Source organism: Apodemus sylvaticus, chromosome 9, assembly GCF_947179515.1.
Source record: "Apodemus sylvaticus chromosome 9, mApoSyl1.1, whole genome shotgun sequence".
NCBI classification, from domain to species: Eukaryota; Metazoa; Chordata; class Mammalia; order Rodentia; family Muridae; genus Apodemus; species Apodemus sylvaticus.
The window spans coordinates 55,778,719-55,797,371 of NC_067480.1; the positions used below are offsets into that span (position 1 = coordinate 55,778,719).

General features: G+C 37.9%; 1 protein-coding gene across 3 annotated transcripts; it reads left to right on the plus strand.

Moving 5' to 3' along the window:
- The first annotated feature begins 17 nt into the window (after positions 1-17).
- Positions 18-16,691, plus strand: Tyw5 (tRNA-yW synthesizing protein 5). Of its 3 annotated transcripts, XM_052192423.1 has the most exons (9): positions 142-381; positions 4,725-4,860; positions 8,158-8,227; positions 11,143-11,187; positions 11,548-11,572; positions 11,750-11,887; positions 13,586-13,673; positions 14,298-14,414; positions 16,245-16,691. In XM_052192423.1, exons 1-9 carry the CDS (start codon positions 304-306, stop codon positions 16,499-16,501), a joined length of 954 nt encoding a protein of 317 aa, XP_052048383.1. In that variant the 5' UTR covers positions 142-303; the 3' UTR covers positions 16,502-16,691. The 3 variants fall into 3 exon arrangements, with proteins under 3 accessions (XP_052048382.1, XP_052048383.1, XP_052048381.1); XM_052192422.1 differs by lacking the exons at positions 142-381; positions 11,548-11,572 and adding an exon at positions 18-96 and having other exon boundaries at positions 4,725-4,879; positions 16,245-16,689; XM_052192421.1 differs by lacking the exon at positions 11,548-11,572 and having other exon boundaries at positions 4,725-4,879; positions 16,245-16,689.
- The last annotated feature ends 1,962 nt before the right edge of the window (positions 16,692-18,653 follow it).

Genomic DNA, 18,653 nt, shown 5'->3' on the forward strand with positions numbered 1-18,653 from the left:
TGCATGCCTGTGCAGTACCGAAAGCAGGCCGGAGGGAAACCAGCTCGCCGGTGTTGGAGAAGCGGAGCCAAGGCCGCCTAGCTGCTGCCACCTCTGGTGAGTCCTCCCATCTCGGCTGTGTAAGCGCTCAGCCCAGGCCTAAGCCCTCCGCCTTCCCGTCGCGTGCTTCGAACCAGCCACCCTCCGGGGTCCGTCACCTTCGCGGACCTTTTCTTCCGGGGTGGTGTTTACGGGGGGGCGAAAAATCACGCGCGGACGAACTCGTCCAAATTCCCAGGTCTTAGAAAACTAGCCTGAGCCACCATGGCTGAGCAGCGTCTTCCGGTACCCCGGCTTCGGGGCGTCTCGCGGGAGCAGTTCGTGGAGCATCTTTACCCTCAGGTGAGGAGGCCCGCGGCGGGAAGACAGGGGAAACAACCCGGAACATTCTGGCGGCCCATCTGCTCTCCTGCAGCCCAGAGGTTTCCTGCCAGGGGAGAGAACGGAAGGGACCTGTAGACCTGCTCGGGAATTAAAAGCCCTAGAGAAAACGCCCCACATTTCTGGGGAGCAGGATGACCGGAGAAAGCTGGGTGGCATGAAGCATTTTCCCAAAGCTCACTGAGAGGTCGGCCTTGGCGGGAGTCTTATTGAGTTCGTGTGGCTTTTATGGCCTCACGTGCTCCTTTTTGTGGAGTTCCCTAAAGTCTAGCTCAGCATCCCTCGCCCTTCTCCTGGTCCTAACAGCCCCTGACTGTTTCGAGGTTCTAGATTTTTGAAGCTCAGTATTTCAGTCTAACAAAGGATTACAACAGGGAAACCAATGGGAAGTTCCTCGTACCTTTCCTCTGGTACAGGTCATTCTTTGATTTAAACCTGAATCATAATTAAGGTTTAACAAGTCCTTTAGTTTTGTTTTGTTTTGTTTTTTAAGCTAGAAAGTAGTTAGATTAAAAAAAGAAAGAAAGAAAAAGAAAAGAAAACAAGTTTGCTGTCAGGACTTTTCAACAAAATCCAAACTGCAGAATAACAGTAAGGATTCTAGCGAATATTCGAAGAGAAAAAAGTCTCTAAGAATGTTAGTGCTAGTAGGACGGGATCTGTGGGTACAGCTACACTATGCTGCCGGAGCAGCCTGAAGTGTCCCTTTGAGAAGGATTCCTGAGGACCCTAGAAGAATTTCTAGTCAATATGAAGCAGGATTTAAGTTTATTAAGTGGCTTTAGTACATGCTTCAATAGGGAGATGCTTTGGGCTAATATTACAGTTTGATCAGGCAAAACTATGGTTTACTAACGTTGAACCAGGAGTTTGTTTGCGACCTGACTTTTTGCAGGGCAGTGGTAGCGCATGCTTTTAATCCCAGCATTCAGGAGGCAGAGGCAGGTAGATCTCTTGAGTTCCAGGCCAACCTGGTCTACAAAGCAAGTTCCAGGACACAGCCAGGGCTTCACAGAAAAATCTTGTCTCAAACAAACAAACAAACAAACAAAAAAAAAAAAAACCAAAAAACCCAAAAATATAAAAAGACGAGACTTTTCCTGCTAGTGGAGCTTTAGTCTTGTTCATGGGAATCCTAGAAAACAACTGGCTTACAGGAAAGGGCATACATATATGCTTTGGGCTTAGCCATGATTTGTTGCTATTCTTAATTATAAAAGAAATATCTCCATGGAGGCAACCTCCCAGCAAAATATTTTAATTGTGCTGGAATTATTATTTTTATTTTTTGAGACAGGGTTTCTCCGTGTAGCCCTACTGGCCTGGTACTCGATCTGGCTGGTCTCAGACTCACAGAGATCCGCCTTCCTCTGCCTCCCAAGTGCTGGGATTAAAGGCATGTGCCATTACACCCTGACTAGTTGTACTGAATTCTTACCTCTCAGCTGGTGAGAGACTTTAGACTGCAGGGTGAGGATCTTCCCATCCCATGTCCTTAATTTTCCCTGTCTTTCTGCCTCACTTCAGTTGTAGTAAGTCTGTTGGAAATAGAACAAAACAAATTAATAGAAAAACAGAGCAGTTTTTCATCAGTAGTCAACTCATTCACTCCTGTACTGTACATAATCTTGACTACATATGTTGCCCAAGGTTAAGAAGCTTTGATAATTTGCCCTCAATGAGGGTGTTTTGAAATAGCAGCCAACTGGTTTATACCAAGTGATTTAACTCTTGGTACAACTTAAAAAACTATATGCTTACTTTATAACTGAGCGATTTTTAACTCATTGGAAGTTTCATACATGAAAATAATGAATTTTGCTCATTTTCACTAGCATCTCTACCATCTCCTGTCTCAGCCTTTGTCAATAAACCTCTCTCCTACTTCAGTGTGTGTGTGTGTGTGGGGTCACTGTGTGTATAGCAATTTCATATTTATTTACTTGGGTTTTTTAGCAATTTATTTATTTTTATGTATCTAAGTACACTGTAGCTGTCTTCAGACACACCAGAAGAGGGCACCAGCTCCCATTATGGTTGTGAGCCACCATGTGGTTGCTGGGAATCGAACTCGGGACCTCTGAAAGAGCAATCAGTCCTCCTAACCACTGAGCCATCTCTATAGACCAGCAATTTCATATTTAAGAATTTACTTTGCAGATATTTCTTTAAATATATGACAATATCTACAGGACTCTCTTTATACTAGTAGTTATTAGAAGTAAACAATACATGGGAGTATAACTAGATAAATTATTACTCATTCTTTCATATATAAGGTATACAAAAGAATAACGTGTGGGAACTGATAGCTATGAATTTCAAAGTATATGTTTTAAACTTGTAAAAAGAAAACCCTTTTTTTGTTTGTGTGTTGGGGGCACTTTGAATAAAAGAAATATAGGAATGGTACTTAAGAAATCACTTGGCTTCTCTAGAGGATGAGTGCGTATGAGCTAGAAGCATGTGCTAAGATAGCTAGCCTTGGGGTCAGATTAATATTTTACAATCTAAAGTAAACAAACAAGAAAAACAGTAATCTACAAGAAAAACAAAGAGGGGGTTGAGAAGAGACAGTTGGATTTCTGAGATTTTGTGACCAACTTGGACTATATAGTAAGTTCTAGGCTAGCCAAGGCTACATAGTAAGACTGTCTCAAACAAAACAAACAGAATTCAACAGAAGTGAGAAATGGTTTAAAAACAACCCTAAAGAACAAAAATAAACAACGAGCAAGCTTATCTGGAGTTGTGGAGAGTGGAAAAGTAACCGAAGTTACTTGTAAAACAATACTTTAGTTACGTGTCTTCAATCAAAAGGTGAAAAGGACTGAAAACAATTTTAGTGAGAAGACTTGGGCTTTATACCCCATGATCTAGAAGTTCTGAGAGTATTTTCTGGTAATTCTAGAATTTTACAGATGATTAAGTATTGATGGTAGAAAATAAGTTTTTTGTTTTTTTGTTTTTTATTTTTTTTTTACTGTTGAACAAAAATTTGCAAAGATGCAAACAATAATGACTATAGTTAACCTTGGCATATGTATTATTCATAATGCATGGTACATATATGTTTAGAGATAAGTTATGTAATCACATATCTAGATTTTGCATATGTCCTTACATGTCTTTCGCTTTTAGTATTGAGAAAGCAAAAGTTATGATATAGCACTAAAATAGCTCCTGTAGGGTAGATGGATGTAATAAAAATACATTATATGCATACATTAAAATGTCAAAAGGAAAGTTCCCAGGAAAAAGAAACCAGAGTTTCCTCAAATGATGGATTGCAAGGCTTGACAGGGAAATTAAATAAGAACTGGATCACCTTATTTTGCTACAGAGTAAGGAAATATTGAGTTTTTAAGGTTATAAAAAAGCTAGTCTTCTGGTCAAGTTTGCAATAATTTGAGCATTAAAATTATACCAGAAAAGCTCGAGGACGAGGGATTGGGGCGGTGTCAGGGCAAAGCATCATGTGCCCTGGGCGGTCTGCACCATTCCTTCTGTGGAACATTCCTTACTCAAATCTAATCATGAGAAACTAGAGAAACCCAAATCCAAGGCCACTCAACAAGTAATTGGCCTGTGTGCTCAAATATATTCAGGTCACAGAAGACAAAGAATGTTGATGAGCCATTCCAGATGGAAAGAGCTGTGCTCACTGAATCTGACGTGGCATCTCAGCCTGAATTCTGGGTCAGGGAGAGAACTCTAATGGAAATATTAGGATAATTAGTGAAATTCAGATGTACATGGTACATTACATAATAATATGTCAGTGTGAAGTACAACTTTGATAATTGCTCTGTAAGAAAGTAGCTTTGTTTTCAGAAGACATACTTAAGTCTTAGAGATGAGAGGACATGATGTTAACAATTTACCTTTGAAATGGTCCAGAAAAACTAGGTTTAATAACATGTCTGTCTTTATATGCTGTGTTTGTGAGCAAGTGATAACACAAATGGAGTCCATATGGGAAGTTGGTGCGTCAGGCAGAGGCCACGTCAGTACCTATGTTCCTGCATGGCATAGAAAGCTACAAGGATAGCAGAATTAAAAGTTACAAAAATAGGGTAACATTTTTGTACATGAAAATACTATATATAGTATTTGAATTTATCTGTTGATGAGGCTGTTTTGTTTTCCAGTTCTTAAGTTTGCTCTAGGTGTCTGATGTAAGCCATCTACATAGCTTAGTAATAGCACAGACTATTAAAAGCTTTAAGTTGGACATCTTAGGCTGAGATGAAAGCCACACTCTGATACCAAGGCAGTTGCTGTGTTTTTCACCTTCATTACAGAGAAAACCTCTCGTGTTGGAAGGACTCGACTTAGGATCTTGTACAAGCAAATGGACAGTGGATTACCTGAGTCAAGTTGGAGGGACGAAAGAAGTGAAGATTCACGTTGCTGCAGTTGCACAGATGGACTTCATTAGTAAGAACTTTGTCTATAGGTATTTTCTTTACTCTGGGCATACAAATAACTTTGCAAATCTTTAAAAATATTTTTACATCATTATATAAAGACCATACTGCATTCCATCTTTAGTCTAGTTTATGTAATCATGGAATAGCTTACTGCTTTTTAATGACTGGCTTAAAAGACAAGAATTCCGAGTTTATATAATTGTACAGAGACAATTTCCACAGGTTTATTTTTTAAATATAGGGTTTACCCTGTGTTCTATGGAGTCATGGAACAGAGAATTTCTATTCTTGGAGTTAGGTTGCCTCTGAAGTTGTGTGCTGTGTTCGCTCAGTCTTTACTGACTCATTTTTGCTGCCATTACCCAGCACAAGAAGTTTTCTTAAAGCCTGTTATTTTTTCTGCCTCTCAAAAAGCATAGGGTTACTTGTATCTGGTATACACTTTCTTTGGTTTAGTAGCATTTAAAACCCATGTTGAATCTTCTGATGAAATGACCTTGCATGCTAATAACATCTTTCATGCTTGTTTGATAGTGTTGTCTATGACACGTAAATCAGCTGCTGAACATCTAAACTTGAAAGCCTTAAGGGTCTCCTTGTAGATTTTATGTGCTATTTATTCCTATGCAATTCATTAAAAATGTTAGGTTAGAAAACAATGTGCACTTTCTGAGCATGTGCAGTTGCCCGTAAATGGAATCTATTGAAAAGACCCTGTTGATCACAGGATTTCAGTGATGTTAGAGATGAGCTGAGTGCTTTCTGTCCGGGCTGTGCTACTGTGCAAGCCTGTGTGGTAGCTGCCACAGCACTTTTCAGTTTCTGAGTGAGTAGTCACCACTGTAGCTCTGGGATGCTTCACAGGCCACAGGCTGAATTTAATTGCTATAAGTTTTCCAAGGGTAAGAACTTGACATTTTTAATTTAATCAAAAAAGCAGAAGAAAGTACCAGAGCGATGAGTGTCTTCAGTCTGTGGTTAATATTACTTACTTATTTCCATAGTCTAATGCCATAGCAAGTGGGTATTGAAACTTCATCCTGCATGGGTTTGATGTTTTCTTATGTCTTAAACTTTCCAAAACTTGCTTTTCAAACACATACATAATGTAATAGTTTCTATTCCAGCTTCTTCAAAGCCTTTCACTAGAGCAACTAAAAACACGAACAATTATTTTTGTACAAGGAAAAAAGTAGATGTGTTTTTTCTCCATTTAAAATATAAGATGGTAAATACAAATATTGCTTATGATAATTTTTACAGATGAGAAAAATGAAGCTTTTAAAAAATGTACCTTGGTCATTCAGAGATGATGCACCTAACCCTCAGGAGACTGGAGGACGGGGGAGGAGGAGTGGGGACATCCACGAGGAGACAGGAGGGTGGGGAAGAGGTACAAGATGTAGAACAGTCAGAGGGTGGACAAGGGGTGTGGTGGGAGGGAATAAAATATGCAGTGTAAGAAATAAATTAATTAATTAATAAGAAAAAATGTATTTTGTGGCTCAGAGGATAAAGTGTATTTTGCAGCCTTGATGACCTAAGTTGGATGTCCTGGACAGAGCTATAGTTTAGATTGATGTTCACACTCACAGAACCTACACTCCCCAAGGTAACAGACAGAACAGTCACTTAGGGTCTCACAGGAACATGAGGCTGGAAGCAGCATATAAGCAGAATGTTATCAGTGATTTCTGTAGTTCCAAGTCATTTTTGGCCAAGCAGTGATAACTTAGTCTCAGTAGACAGGACTATGGAGATGGCACTGAAGCGTGCCCAGCTTAGGTAAGTGTTCCCCAAAGCCAGTGGCTTGAAATAGGCCACACAGCTTGGGCATTTTCACACACTGTACACAGGAAAACTGCATTCCTGTAAACAGCATTGTCTGGTATTGTAGCTGACATCAAACCTTCATCTTTTTTTAGTATGTTTTAGGAAAACAACAATACTAGGAAAAAGTAAGTTAGCTCAAGTCATCATCTCATAGATGATATAGTTTATAGCTCTCTTAGGGCTTCCATTACTGTGAAGAGACACCATGACCAAGACAACTTCTGTAAAGGACAGTTGGGGCTGGCTTACATGTTCAGTTCATTATCAAGGCAGGAAGCATGGCAGCATCTAAGCAGGATTGGTGCTGGAGGAGCTGAGAGTTCACATCTTGTTGGAAGGCAAACAGGAGAAAGCTGGTTCCCATGTAGCTAGGAGAAGGGTCTCAAAGCCCGCCCCCACTGTAATGCTTCCTCCAACAAGGCCACCCTTTCTAATAGTGCCACTCCCCGGACCAAGCATATGCAGCCACTACAATAGCTCTTCACCTCATATTCCCATTACACATGCTTGGTAATGAGACTGACAGATTTCCAGTGGGGGTTGGAGGACAAACTTTTGAGGACTTCTTTGACTTGCTATTGATATAGTACTGTCTTCATGATTGAAAATGGTTTTGCAATTTTTTAAAAATTAATTAATTAATCTTTAAAATTAATTAGGAAGCCCTCTGCTGATAAACTACATCTGGAAAGTACTTTAGTTCTGGAAAGTGCTAGGACAACTGGCACAAAAATAGCCCTCTAACTTGAAGAGTGTGGTGTACTGGAAATAAACATTGTTTCTTAAATATCCAACCATTTTTTCTGGAAGCTGTAGCATGGCAGGCAGAGCAGGAGTAAGGGGTGGAGATATCTTCCCTGGTGACCTTGTCCCACTTACAAGATTTGTCTGCCTATTACACTTGAAGACGGGCCAGCCGGAGCCCCAAAGGCTGTGCAGTTTAACTTTAAACTTAGATTCTACATGGATGAGTTGCTTGCATGTATGTATAAGCAATACAGTAAGTGCACTGCATGTGTCTGGTGTCCAGGGAGGCCAGAAGAGGGCATTGGATCCTCTGACATGGGAGTTACCAATGGCTGTGAGCCAGTATGTGGGAGCTGGGAACTGAATGCACATCGTCCTCAAGAGCAACACCAGGCTTCTCTTCAGCTCTGGTTTGTGTAGTTTCAGAGTAATCTGACACTGCAGAAGCACTTCTCAGTAACAGGAACAGAAGGACAGTGACCTTTGAAGATCCATCTGTACCATATACTTAAAATCTTTAAGTCTAAAGATTCAGGACACAGGTCAAATTTATATACTGCTAAATGAGTTTTGAAAATTCAAGATTCTATCCATGTGGATTATACTAAAGCTGCAATTTTTAAAGCATGTGACACTCACTTGTACCAAGCCTGCAGGCATAGTGAATGAATTACTATTTGGTGTATTATTTTTACATCTAAGGATTCTGTTATGTTTATTTCAGAACTTTACCTTTTAACAAGTTGGTCCAGAGAGCAGCCGAAGAAACACATAAAGAATTCTTTATTTCAGAGGTAATTGTTTTCCTTTTTTAGAAATCACCAAAGCCATATAGAAAATGGTTTTATATGTGTGTCCATGTGTGTGGAGAGCAAAGGTTGGCCTCAAGTGTCGTCCTCAGTCATTCCTTCCCTTATTTTTATGAGGAAAGCCTTTTGGAACCTGGAAGATTAGCTAATCAGTAGGCTCCAGGGAATCTCCTGTCTTTGTCCCCAGTACTGGAATTAGAAGTACACGCTGCCAAATATAGTTGCTTTTACATAGGTGCTGGGTATTGACGCAGCCTCGTGTTTACACAGCAGGCACTCAACGGACTTCTTTGTAAAGGACCAGTAGGTTGTTTTCTACAAAAGATCAGAAAGGATGATGTCTTAAAGCTCTAATCGCTGATAGCTACTCTTCGTGGGTTTTGTTTGTTGTTTTTTGAGACAGGGTTTCCCTGACTATCCTGGAACTCACTCTGTAGACCAGGCTGGCCTCTAACTCAGAGAGCTGCTTGCCTCTGCCTCCCAATGTGATAGACATTCTTGAACTTCAGTTGGCTATTCTACAAGCTGTAACTCTACTATTTATTAGCTCTCAAACTTTGGTCAAATTATTTTTTCTTAAATATACTTATCTCTACATGAAGGTTAAAAACTACATATTTTATAAGGTTTTTAAGGACTAAGTGAATAAAATAATCTATACTTAGCAGTGTACCTGACACAGAAACTACCCAACTATTAATCATTAGTCCTCCTTCCTCTGAAAAAATTTAAATGTTAATAGAAAACTTTCTTTTCATATCTTACATTAAAATTTCTACATTTTATAGTAACCAGTAATTTATCTGTGTAACATTTGTTTAAGATTAAAGCAGGATTTTACATTATAGTTTAGTTCCGAGTAATTATATATTTAAATGTCTTGAGTAGGGCATTAATGCTTATACATAAGTACAGTTTTAAGTTATGTTAGAGTTGGAGTGATACTTTAGTTGGTAAAATATTTGCATAGTAAGCATGAGGATATAAGCTACATATGTAAAAATACTGGGCACCCTGGCATAGACTTATAATCATTTTAGTGCTAGGGACTAAATCCTCTTGAGAAACAAGAGGACCCTGAAGCTCACTGACCCAGCAGCCAAACTGGTGAGCTGTCTCAGAAGCCAAGTTCACAACCATCTTAAGAAGAAATAAGGGTGGACTTCCAGCCTGACCATGATTCGAATGTCTCTTCAAGCCAGCCTTCAGTAGTTGTTCCTCAGCACTGTGGCCAGTCTTTGCATGTGTATAATCATTGCTTTTAAGGATTTGTTTTCCCATCAAAAATTAATGAATGGCATAGAGTTAAATTGCCATGAAATGTGTCATAAAAGAATCAGAGACAAACTAAAGGTTAAGTTTAAAAATTATAGAGTATACATAAACAGATTAACATGGATTCTCAGTTAAGTCATAAGGAAAGTTGACACTGAGAGTGGACTCAGAACGTCAGGGAGTGCTGCCTGTAGAGGAAGGAAGAGGAAGCTGGAGAGGACTTGGGTATGTGGTGGGGAGTCATCAGACACAACTGTACACAGCTGGAGTCTACTAGTTAGTTCCCTGTGAGCCCAAGCAAAGACAGCGCGTCCTGCATAGGCGGCAGCTTCTGGACCGCTTACCATCTTTGTTGACTGTTGCTTGGGTCTACAGATGAGAATGATGTAACCTTGGGTGAGAGGCTGAGGTGAACATGAAGAAATTGACAACTGGCAGCCCCAAATTAAATGCATTCTTTTCAAATAAGCAAGGGCTCTTTCTTGATGGAGAACTGAGCATCACGTCTTTGCTAAATGACAATTCAAATTTTGAAGAACAGACTTCAAATCTTATTTAAAGAATGATTTCAGGGGCTGGAGAGATGGCTCAGCTGTTAAGAGCACTGGTTGCTCTTCCAGAGGTCCTGAGTTCAAATCCCAGCAGCCACATGGTGGCTCACAACCATCTGTAATAGGGTCTGATGCCCTCTTCTGGCATGTAGGTATTCATGCAGATAGAGCAGTCACATAAAATAAATAAATCTTTAAAAAAAATTTATATATATAAAAAAAGAATGATTTCATTGTGACACTAAAAATATGAAAACAGCTAAATTGCTTATTTATAATTACAGATTTATAAAGTTCAATGAGATATGCCTTGAAGTTTGTTACAGCAGTCTGTCTTGGTTTCTGAAAGGCAGAATTCTTACACTGGAATGTGCCTGACTGGACCTGCTTGATCTCAGTTCTCCATTCTCTGAGGAAATGTATGTAGCAGGAGTGGTTTTGTGGTTTATGGTGCGAGTACTAGAAGCCAGGCTGTCACAGATGCTGGTAACATAGTTGGACTTAGCCCTACAGTAACTATTTTATAATTAGTTTTCTAATTTAGCTACTCAGAAGTATAAATGGTAACTTTTGAAACTACTTGCATGATTTTGCTCTTAAAATGATGCATTTCTAAGTCATGCATAAGCTAACACTTCAGAAGGTCTTAGTGTGAAAATGCAGGTTATTGGAGAGAAACAGTCTGGCACAATGCAGTCTCCTGTTTTTTAATGTGCTAAAGGGTAAGGTTTTTATTTATCTCATTTTATATTGTATCAAGTTTATTGTTGCACTCATTTTATTTGTCAAATATTAAAACCATGTGAGTTGAGGTAGACGTTAACCGGAGCTACAGGAATGCTTATGTTGCTGTTAGAATTGTTTTATTTACTGTTTTGTGCATCCAATTTTGAGCAATATATAAAGACATTTCTTTATGTGGCCACCAGGGAGCATCAGTAGAAAGGGTAAGGTAATTGAACTTTTTATATGATTTAACTAAGTCATATTTTAAGATTTACTCCCTTCTTATTTCTTTTTATTTATTTATTTTTTTGATGAATGCTGATAGTATTTTTCTTTGGGGTGTTTAAGGATGAGAAATACTACTTACGGTCACTTGGAGAAGACCCGAGGAAGGTAAGAATTGTGGATTTGAAACAGTAACTTAAAATGTCAGTGAGCATTTTCACATTATCAGTATGAATTTTATATTATTGTTGGAGACATATAACCCATTTCATTGTTGTCTGTTTCTTTCAATGATCTGTGCCCCTGAATGAAAAATCTTCAGAAACTGATTGTTTAGTTATTCAGAACTATAGAATCTTAGAGTCATCTAATTTACACACAGTAAGAATCCCCTACTGCTAAGTATTTTACAGACAGTAGTTCAGTTACTGACATACTTACCTAAAAGTACTGAAGATTTTTTAGATGAGCCTTTATGTGTATTCAGAGCCAAATTATTAAGAAAAAAAATATAAGTCATGCTGAAAGTAGGAAGAACTCCTTCACTGGGAAGGTTGGGTGTTGCTGCTGGGCTTTTCCATCATCAGGCTTTAAAACACGGATGAAGACTGCCTCTTCCTTACTATTCCATGTGTGGGTGCCTTACAGGGATCCTTATGCCTGTGTTGTGTTTATTATGAAATTCTTTCCAGATACTAATTTGAGTACTTTGGTATGTCTGTCAATTCAGGATGTTGCGGATATCAGACAGCAGTTTCCATCATTAGGAGGAGATATTACGTTTCCAATGTTCTTCAGAGAGGAGCAGTTCTTTTCCAGTGTTTTTCGAATTAGTTCACCTGGATTACAGCTCTGGACTCACTATGATGTACGTTACAGGTCTAATGTTCACGGCTTGGGCTTTATTGACTAGTTTGTTGATCTGTGCAGTGTCATTGGCTGAAAAGTGGAGCTGTGAGAGTAAGAGGGCAGTAGTGATGTGGTGGAGTGAGCTGGGAGCAAAGCCTAGCTTCTTACGTGACTCTTAGTGGTGTGTTCTTACGTCATTGCCGACATAATAAACCATAGATAAAAGGCAGTTATGGTTTTGGCCTGTGGAAAGGTAGGGGGAAACGTAGAAGGGCAAAGCAGTATGATAGAAAGTGTATTAATGAAACAATTGGCCGACTGTCCAAGTCATATTATTTAGGGGAAAGGTGGAGCTTATGGGGAAGGATTTGCAAGAATAAGAGTTTGAGGTATCTGTAGGTCTTAAGATATATACGCAGGGTATGCAGTCTCTGTGATCTTGATTCTGTGTTCTTCTGGTTTTATTTGCTGAAATATACATATAAACATAATAAGCAAATTTTAAGTGGTATTATATAAAGTTTGGTGTTGGCAGCAGGAGAAACAAGAAGCTAATGGTACCCAGTACTTTTCCAGAGCCTTTTGGTGTTTTGAAATGGGACTCTTGTTTTGAACCCCTGGCTAGACTTGACCTTAGACCTTTCTTTCTCTGCTTCCCAACTGGCAGGAATCTAGGTGTGTGACAGCACGCCAAACTGTGATGCCACGTGTATGGATTTCCTAGTATGTCCTGAAACTTCCAGGGGATTTCAGCATAGTAACTCTATAATTAGATGAGACAGACACGAAATCTTAGATATTTTCAAAAGTTGTATTGGAATGATTGTTGAGAAAATAATGTACTTCATACATTTTTAGCTTTCTAGATTATGCTTTAAGTTTTAAGTATTTCCTTTGACATTAAATTGCAATAGAATATAATGCTTTTCTTAAAAAGAAGTCAGAGGAACAGAGGTTATAATTACAGAGTTAAGGTTTGCTACTGAGGGATTAGTGCTAAAAGAAGATTGTGTCAGTAGTGATGATCCACGAATGATTGCTTACTCAGTGTATGTCTTAATTCTTCAACTGAGTCATGTGCCTCTGCCTTTTACCATTTGCACAATCTGCACCAAGAGTGGGCACCCTTTATTCACGAGGGAAAGGTAACAGTGATTCATTGGAAAGCATACTATGGAAATTTGCCTGATCGAGTAGTCCTTTGCAAATAGTCTCATAATCATAGTTTTTATGACCGTGCTGTAGGTGATGTATATGCAGTTGAACATGAGCTGTGTTAGTGCTTTCTATTTGACCCAAGACATTCCTAAAAACTTAGTAACATAAACATTAGCCAGAGGCAGCCTCAGGTGTACTTACACTGGATTTCCACTTCCCATTTTCCTAATTCGCTGGTCCTTCTCATGTTTCTTAACATGGGAAGGAATGTCTCCAATAAAAACATTTTGAATTATGGCTGTAAGAGTTTTGTGTAAGTCAGATCTCACAAAAGGAATAGGATTTAAGTAACATGTAGTGACTCAGATATGTGATGTTGGCTGCTCAGAAACTGAGGCCTGAGTATCAGAAAGTCAGTGTGGACAACATAGGGAGATCCTGTGCACCCGCCACCACCACCAAAAAAGATAGAATAAGGTTTGTGGTTAAGTATTTAGAATGTCCTTGAATTGAATTTTTAGATACTGCTTCCACATCTCCTTATTGTATTGATCTTTAGGTAATGGATAACTTTTTAATACAAGTGACAGGAAAGAAGCGAATTATACTGTTCAATCCTCAGGATGCACAATATTTATATTTATCAGGTATGATTTATGTTTCTAGAGTTTATTCAGTTATTTTAAAATAATATAGGAAGAACATGTTTTAGGATACTTCTTCCTAAATGTACAGTATTTTCCTGTGTGTGTGTGTGTGTGTATAGTGATTGATAGGCAGTATAAAGAAGGAGTTTTCAAGGCCACCCCCTAAATGACAGCACTGAGGAGGCTGAGGCTAGTGGATCTCCGAGTAGCCTGGTCTACAGAGTGAGTTCCAGGACAGCCCAGGCTACACATAGAAACCTTGTCTCAAAACAAAACAAAACAAAACAGGAGAAAAGTTTAAGGCCAGACCTTCCTTGCTCAGCTACATATAGTTCAAGGTCAGCCTGGGATATGTGAGAAACTGTCTCAAAAACAAAAAGTCAAACACATACACACACACACACACACACATGAGTTTTCAGATTATCTTATAGCATTGCATAGATGATGGATGTCAGTTGTCATATTTAAAGAATGGCCATTGAAAATTATCTTAGGTTCCAGAAGAATACTTCTTACAGTGAATATAGTAATTGAAAAGAACTAAGTTTCAAGTTTATATTTGTGATTGCTTTTTAAAATGTGGATTTGGTTTAACCTATATGATCTCTGGGGGACTTTCAGGTTCTAAATCAGAAGTGCTGAATATTGACAGCCCAGACCTGGATAAATACCCACTCTTTCCTAAAGCAAGGAGGTATGAGTGTATCCTTGAAGCTGGTGATGTCCTGTTCATTCCTGGTAAGGTTTCTAAACCACGCTAATGTATTTTTTTTTATTTGTATCTAGATATCCAGGTTCATTATATCACAGCTGCCTATAGTCTTCAGAACAGTAAACTCATACAAGTTTACACCCTCTTAGTAATAGGCTATACCATTAGCATAGGGATGTAGTAGGTCATTTCATCTGGTATTCACAGAATTACATGATGTTTTCTCAAAATATATTCCTGTTGTAAAGCAATCCATTACTTGTTAAGATAGTACCATGTTTACTAAAAAATGAGTATCATTGTATCTAAGAAAAGATTGTACTTGGTTGTTTTTTACTATTTACTTTATTTTTAAAGTATATAGACATTTTAGAAATGGTAAAAGAAATTTACTATTTCTAAAAGATTTTGGGTTTTTATTAAGTATAGTATCAACATCTGAAAATTTTTTTCTGTATAGTTTTCTGTGTTCAATAAATACACGTTAGTTTAGATGCTCACAAAATTTCCAAGTTGTTAGTAACTATGATAATATGGTTAATATTTGTAATTAATACTTAAGTGAATACTTGAAGATTATAAAGACCAAAAGTGATGGGGTTTATTGGCCAGTTTCACTTGTGTAATTCTATTTGCTGTAATTAATACATTTGTAGTCCTAAACTATTGATGCCTTTATTCAGTGGTAGAATTAACTTTCGAAACATCCATACACAGTAAGAATCAGGTAACATACTCAGATTGTAAATTACTTGAGCATAAGGACAACAACAAAATTTCAGCAACAACGCCATTTTCTTAAGTCTGTTGCCATTTTGTAAATTAAAGTTTTGTTTTTCATATTTGTAGAACATGATTAGAGCTATATAGTTTTCTCTTATCTGTGTTTAGATTTTGTAGGTTAAATATTTGCATGTATTTTAATATAAAACCAAGATTCCCATCTTTAGATTAATTATCAGAATGTTAGCTTGTTCTGTTGTATTAACAAGTTAAAGAAGATTCTGAAAGACCTTATAATTAAAACCAAAACTGTTATAAGATTACTTTTATTAAAAAAAGTATTGTTTTTCTATGAGCACTCTTAGAATGTATGTCTCTACGCTTTAAACCCTCCTTTCACAAGACTAAAACATTTCTTGGCATGATTAGCATTCCATCTGTTACATTGAGGTGTTCTTTAATATTCTTCTAGCACTTCCATTTTGAAAATGTTAGTTGAAAACAGTAAACTTTATAGTGAAAATGAAAAAAATAGCTCAATAATATGATCAAGTTTCTTCTTTATCACCACTGCCAGCAAAGGATTTGCTGTATTTTTTCATAATTATGGTAAAGTAGCAGAAAAAAAATAGAGAATGGATCTGAGTACCTTAGAAATATAAGAACTGAAGCAACAGTGCAGACTGCCCAAGTTAGGAACCAGATTGCTACTGGAACAGGAAGTGTTTGAGACTGAGTACTGTATTGAGTCACAAAGGACCAGGCATAGTCTTTAAGTAATTAAAATGTTCTGTGTACAAAATGCTCCATGTTCTGATGTGGTTGTGTAAATCAGGAAGTGTAAACATGCAACACAAATGACTGCCCTGAATCTGAGAATCTCAAAGCAAATCCAACTTTATATGTCTTTCAAGCTAGATGGGAAAATGACAATTCCTCGGGTGTTGAGAACAAGGGCTGTGCTCCTGACACTGAGCTAGCTGGCAGATGAGTGAGTGACTGGAAAGCAGGGAGCATGCAGGCGACGGAGCTTGCTACAGACTGGCTTTATACAACTCGTGATATTTCACTGACATTTGTTTTTTTTTAAACTGTAGGTTTTATTTTTAACTTTTTTTTTAAACTTTCTACAGCTTTATGGTTCCATAATGTAGTTTCTGAAGAGTTTGGAGTGGGGGTGAATATCTTCTGGAAGCATCTTCCGTCGGAATGCTATGACACAACAGATACCTATGGCAACAAAGATCCTGTAGCAGCATCCAGAGCTGTGCAGATCTTGGACAGAGCTTTGAAAACACTGGCTGAATTACCAGAAGAGTACAGGGATTTCTATGCACGCCAAATGGTCTTACGTATTCAAGACAAAGCCTACAGCAAGAACTCTGAGTAAAAAATGAACTAAATGTAGAAAAAATTTAAAAATAAATAAAAAGCAGCTCAAGTATTTGAAAACTATAAGAAGATATTTAAAGATGCTTTTTAAATTAGAAAAGCTAAGTCTGAGATTTATAGTATAAAAGATGCATATCTGATTTCTATTAGGTATAAACAAGATGTAAATAAAATTTAGTTAATAAAAAATTATTGAATCACACTATATAAAGTCTCCTGGTGGAGTGACCTTATTTTTTTTCCAATGATATAGTGATAGCACCAAAACCTTGTTTGCCCCACCCCCACCCTACTGTCTTTCAACCACAGGATTGGCATTATCCTAGGTCTAGCTACCCTCGTGGTCATGGGATGATTGCCAGTAGCAGCTGGGGCCTTGTGTGTCTTCATTTGTATGCAGTGGAGGAGTCTGGCTGGAATCCACAGGCACTGTCTTACATGAAGCAGCTTTCCAGAATTCCCTTAGCCTTAGCCTTAATGCTTTGAAATGTCTTCCCCCGTCCATCAATGAGTCTGTTTTCACATGCGATAGAATTACACATAGGAGTGGGCTGCTCTTCCTTGAGATGCAGCAAGTATATTAAGAGAGCAGAATGGTTAAGTTTAGATATTTAAGAAAACTTACAGGGTGCTTTGAATTATCAGGACTAAAAATAAGTAGATTTGATAGTGTGATAGATCATGAGATCTGGGATTTATTTGAAAGAAATCTCATTTGATGCTGGCCTTTCCTGATGTTTTCCCTTTAAATACTTCTGTGGTATTTCTAGTTTTTCAAATACTTCTTTCAAAGATGAGGAATCCCACTAGTTTAATTTTTGAAGACAGTGACCTTCGTGTGTGCATGTGCATGTGTTCCCTGTACCTAATCCACTCAGTGCCACTGAAGGACAATTGTCCTTACTTAATGTCCATCAAAAGTAATCTAAGGTCATCAGTTTAATACGCTATAATTACAGAGGAAGTATTTACTCTTGAGGGTAGTAGTAAATCATTCACTCATGACCTGTTTAGAGTTGAACTAATTTCAGGCATTCAAAATGATAAGACAAGAAAAAAAATATGTAAAAAATTTGACTTTTCCTAGGTATCTTTGGAAGATACACTGAAATTATTGAAATAAATGAGGTTAAATTATCAGATTATTTTAAATTGTTACTTCTTTGCCTGAACACAGCATTTATTTAATGATTTTTCTCTCAGGAAAAAGTTGGAAGTCCGTAGTTCATACAGTAGTTAGCTTTGAATCCATCCATATTCACATATAGAGAGCTGGGAACACAGTGGTAGAGCACTTTGGTACTGGGTTCAAACCATAGTACCAAAAGCAAGGGTCATGTAGAAAAGCTAAAATTTGAACCAAGCTGAGTGGCGCATGCCTTTGATCCCAGCACTTGGGAGGCAGAGGCAGGCGGATTTCTGAGTTCAAGGCCAGCCTGGTCTACAGAGTGAGTTCCAGGACAGCCAGAGCTATACAGAAGAACCCTGTCTCAAAACAAACAAAAAAAACAAAACAAGAAAAAATCTGAACAAAATCTTTATAACATATAACACTATAAAATCAACTTAAGGAAAAGCATGTATGTGTGGTGCTAGAAACTGTTATTTCTTCTCAAACTTGTTAACTCCTCTTGTAGTGGATTGCAGCACTACAGTGAATTTGACAAGTTTGAAGACAATCCTGATTACATTGTTTTTTAATTTTTAATCTTAGTTTAAGGCCAAATGAATGTAATTCACTGGACTCAAAATTTTTTATTGAATAAATTTTAGGAATGATATAATCACCCTGGTTTGCACAGATGGTCCTTGTTAAGCAAGAACATAATTCGGTTCTGCTACAGAAACCGAGATTACAGTTATAGTGACCATATTAGTCATTATACCCCATTCTTTCAGCTGATTCAAGGCTAACAAAGTAGTTTTCTCCCAGCAAAACAATATGCTGCTTACTATATACAGACATGGATGCAAATTAAGCTAATGGGAAATGGGAAAATGGCAAAATATGATACAAAATATGAAACCAAGGAGTCAGGCAGTTATGACTTGGCATAGAATTTGTCCAATTTAATAATAAAAACTATGCTGCCATTTATAGTGTATACTCTATGTAATGCTTAATAGAATGAGCTCTGCTAGGAACATAG

What these genes read in the sequence shown, in the direction of transcription:
- Tyw5 (XM_052192423.1), top strand. Translation starts at nt 304, where the DNA reads ATGGCTGAGCAGCGTCTTCCGGTACCCCGGCTTCGGGGCGTCTCGCGG. An exon ending in TGCACAGATGGACTTCATTA is followed by an intron (nt 4,861 to 8,157) that starts GTAAGAACTTTG and finishes TGTTTATTTCAG; the next exon opens with AACTTTACCTTTTAACAAGT. An exon ending in AGCTCTGGACTCACTATGAT is followed by an intron (nt 11,888 to 13,585) that starts GTACGTTACAGG and finishes ATTGATCTTTAG; the next exon opens with GTAATGGATAACTTTTTAAT.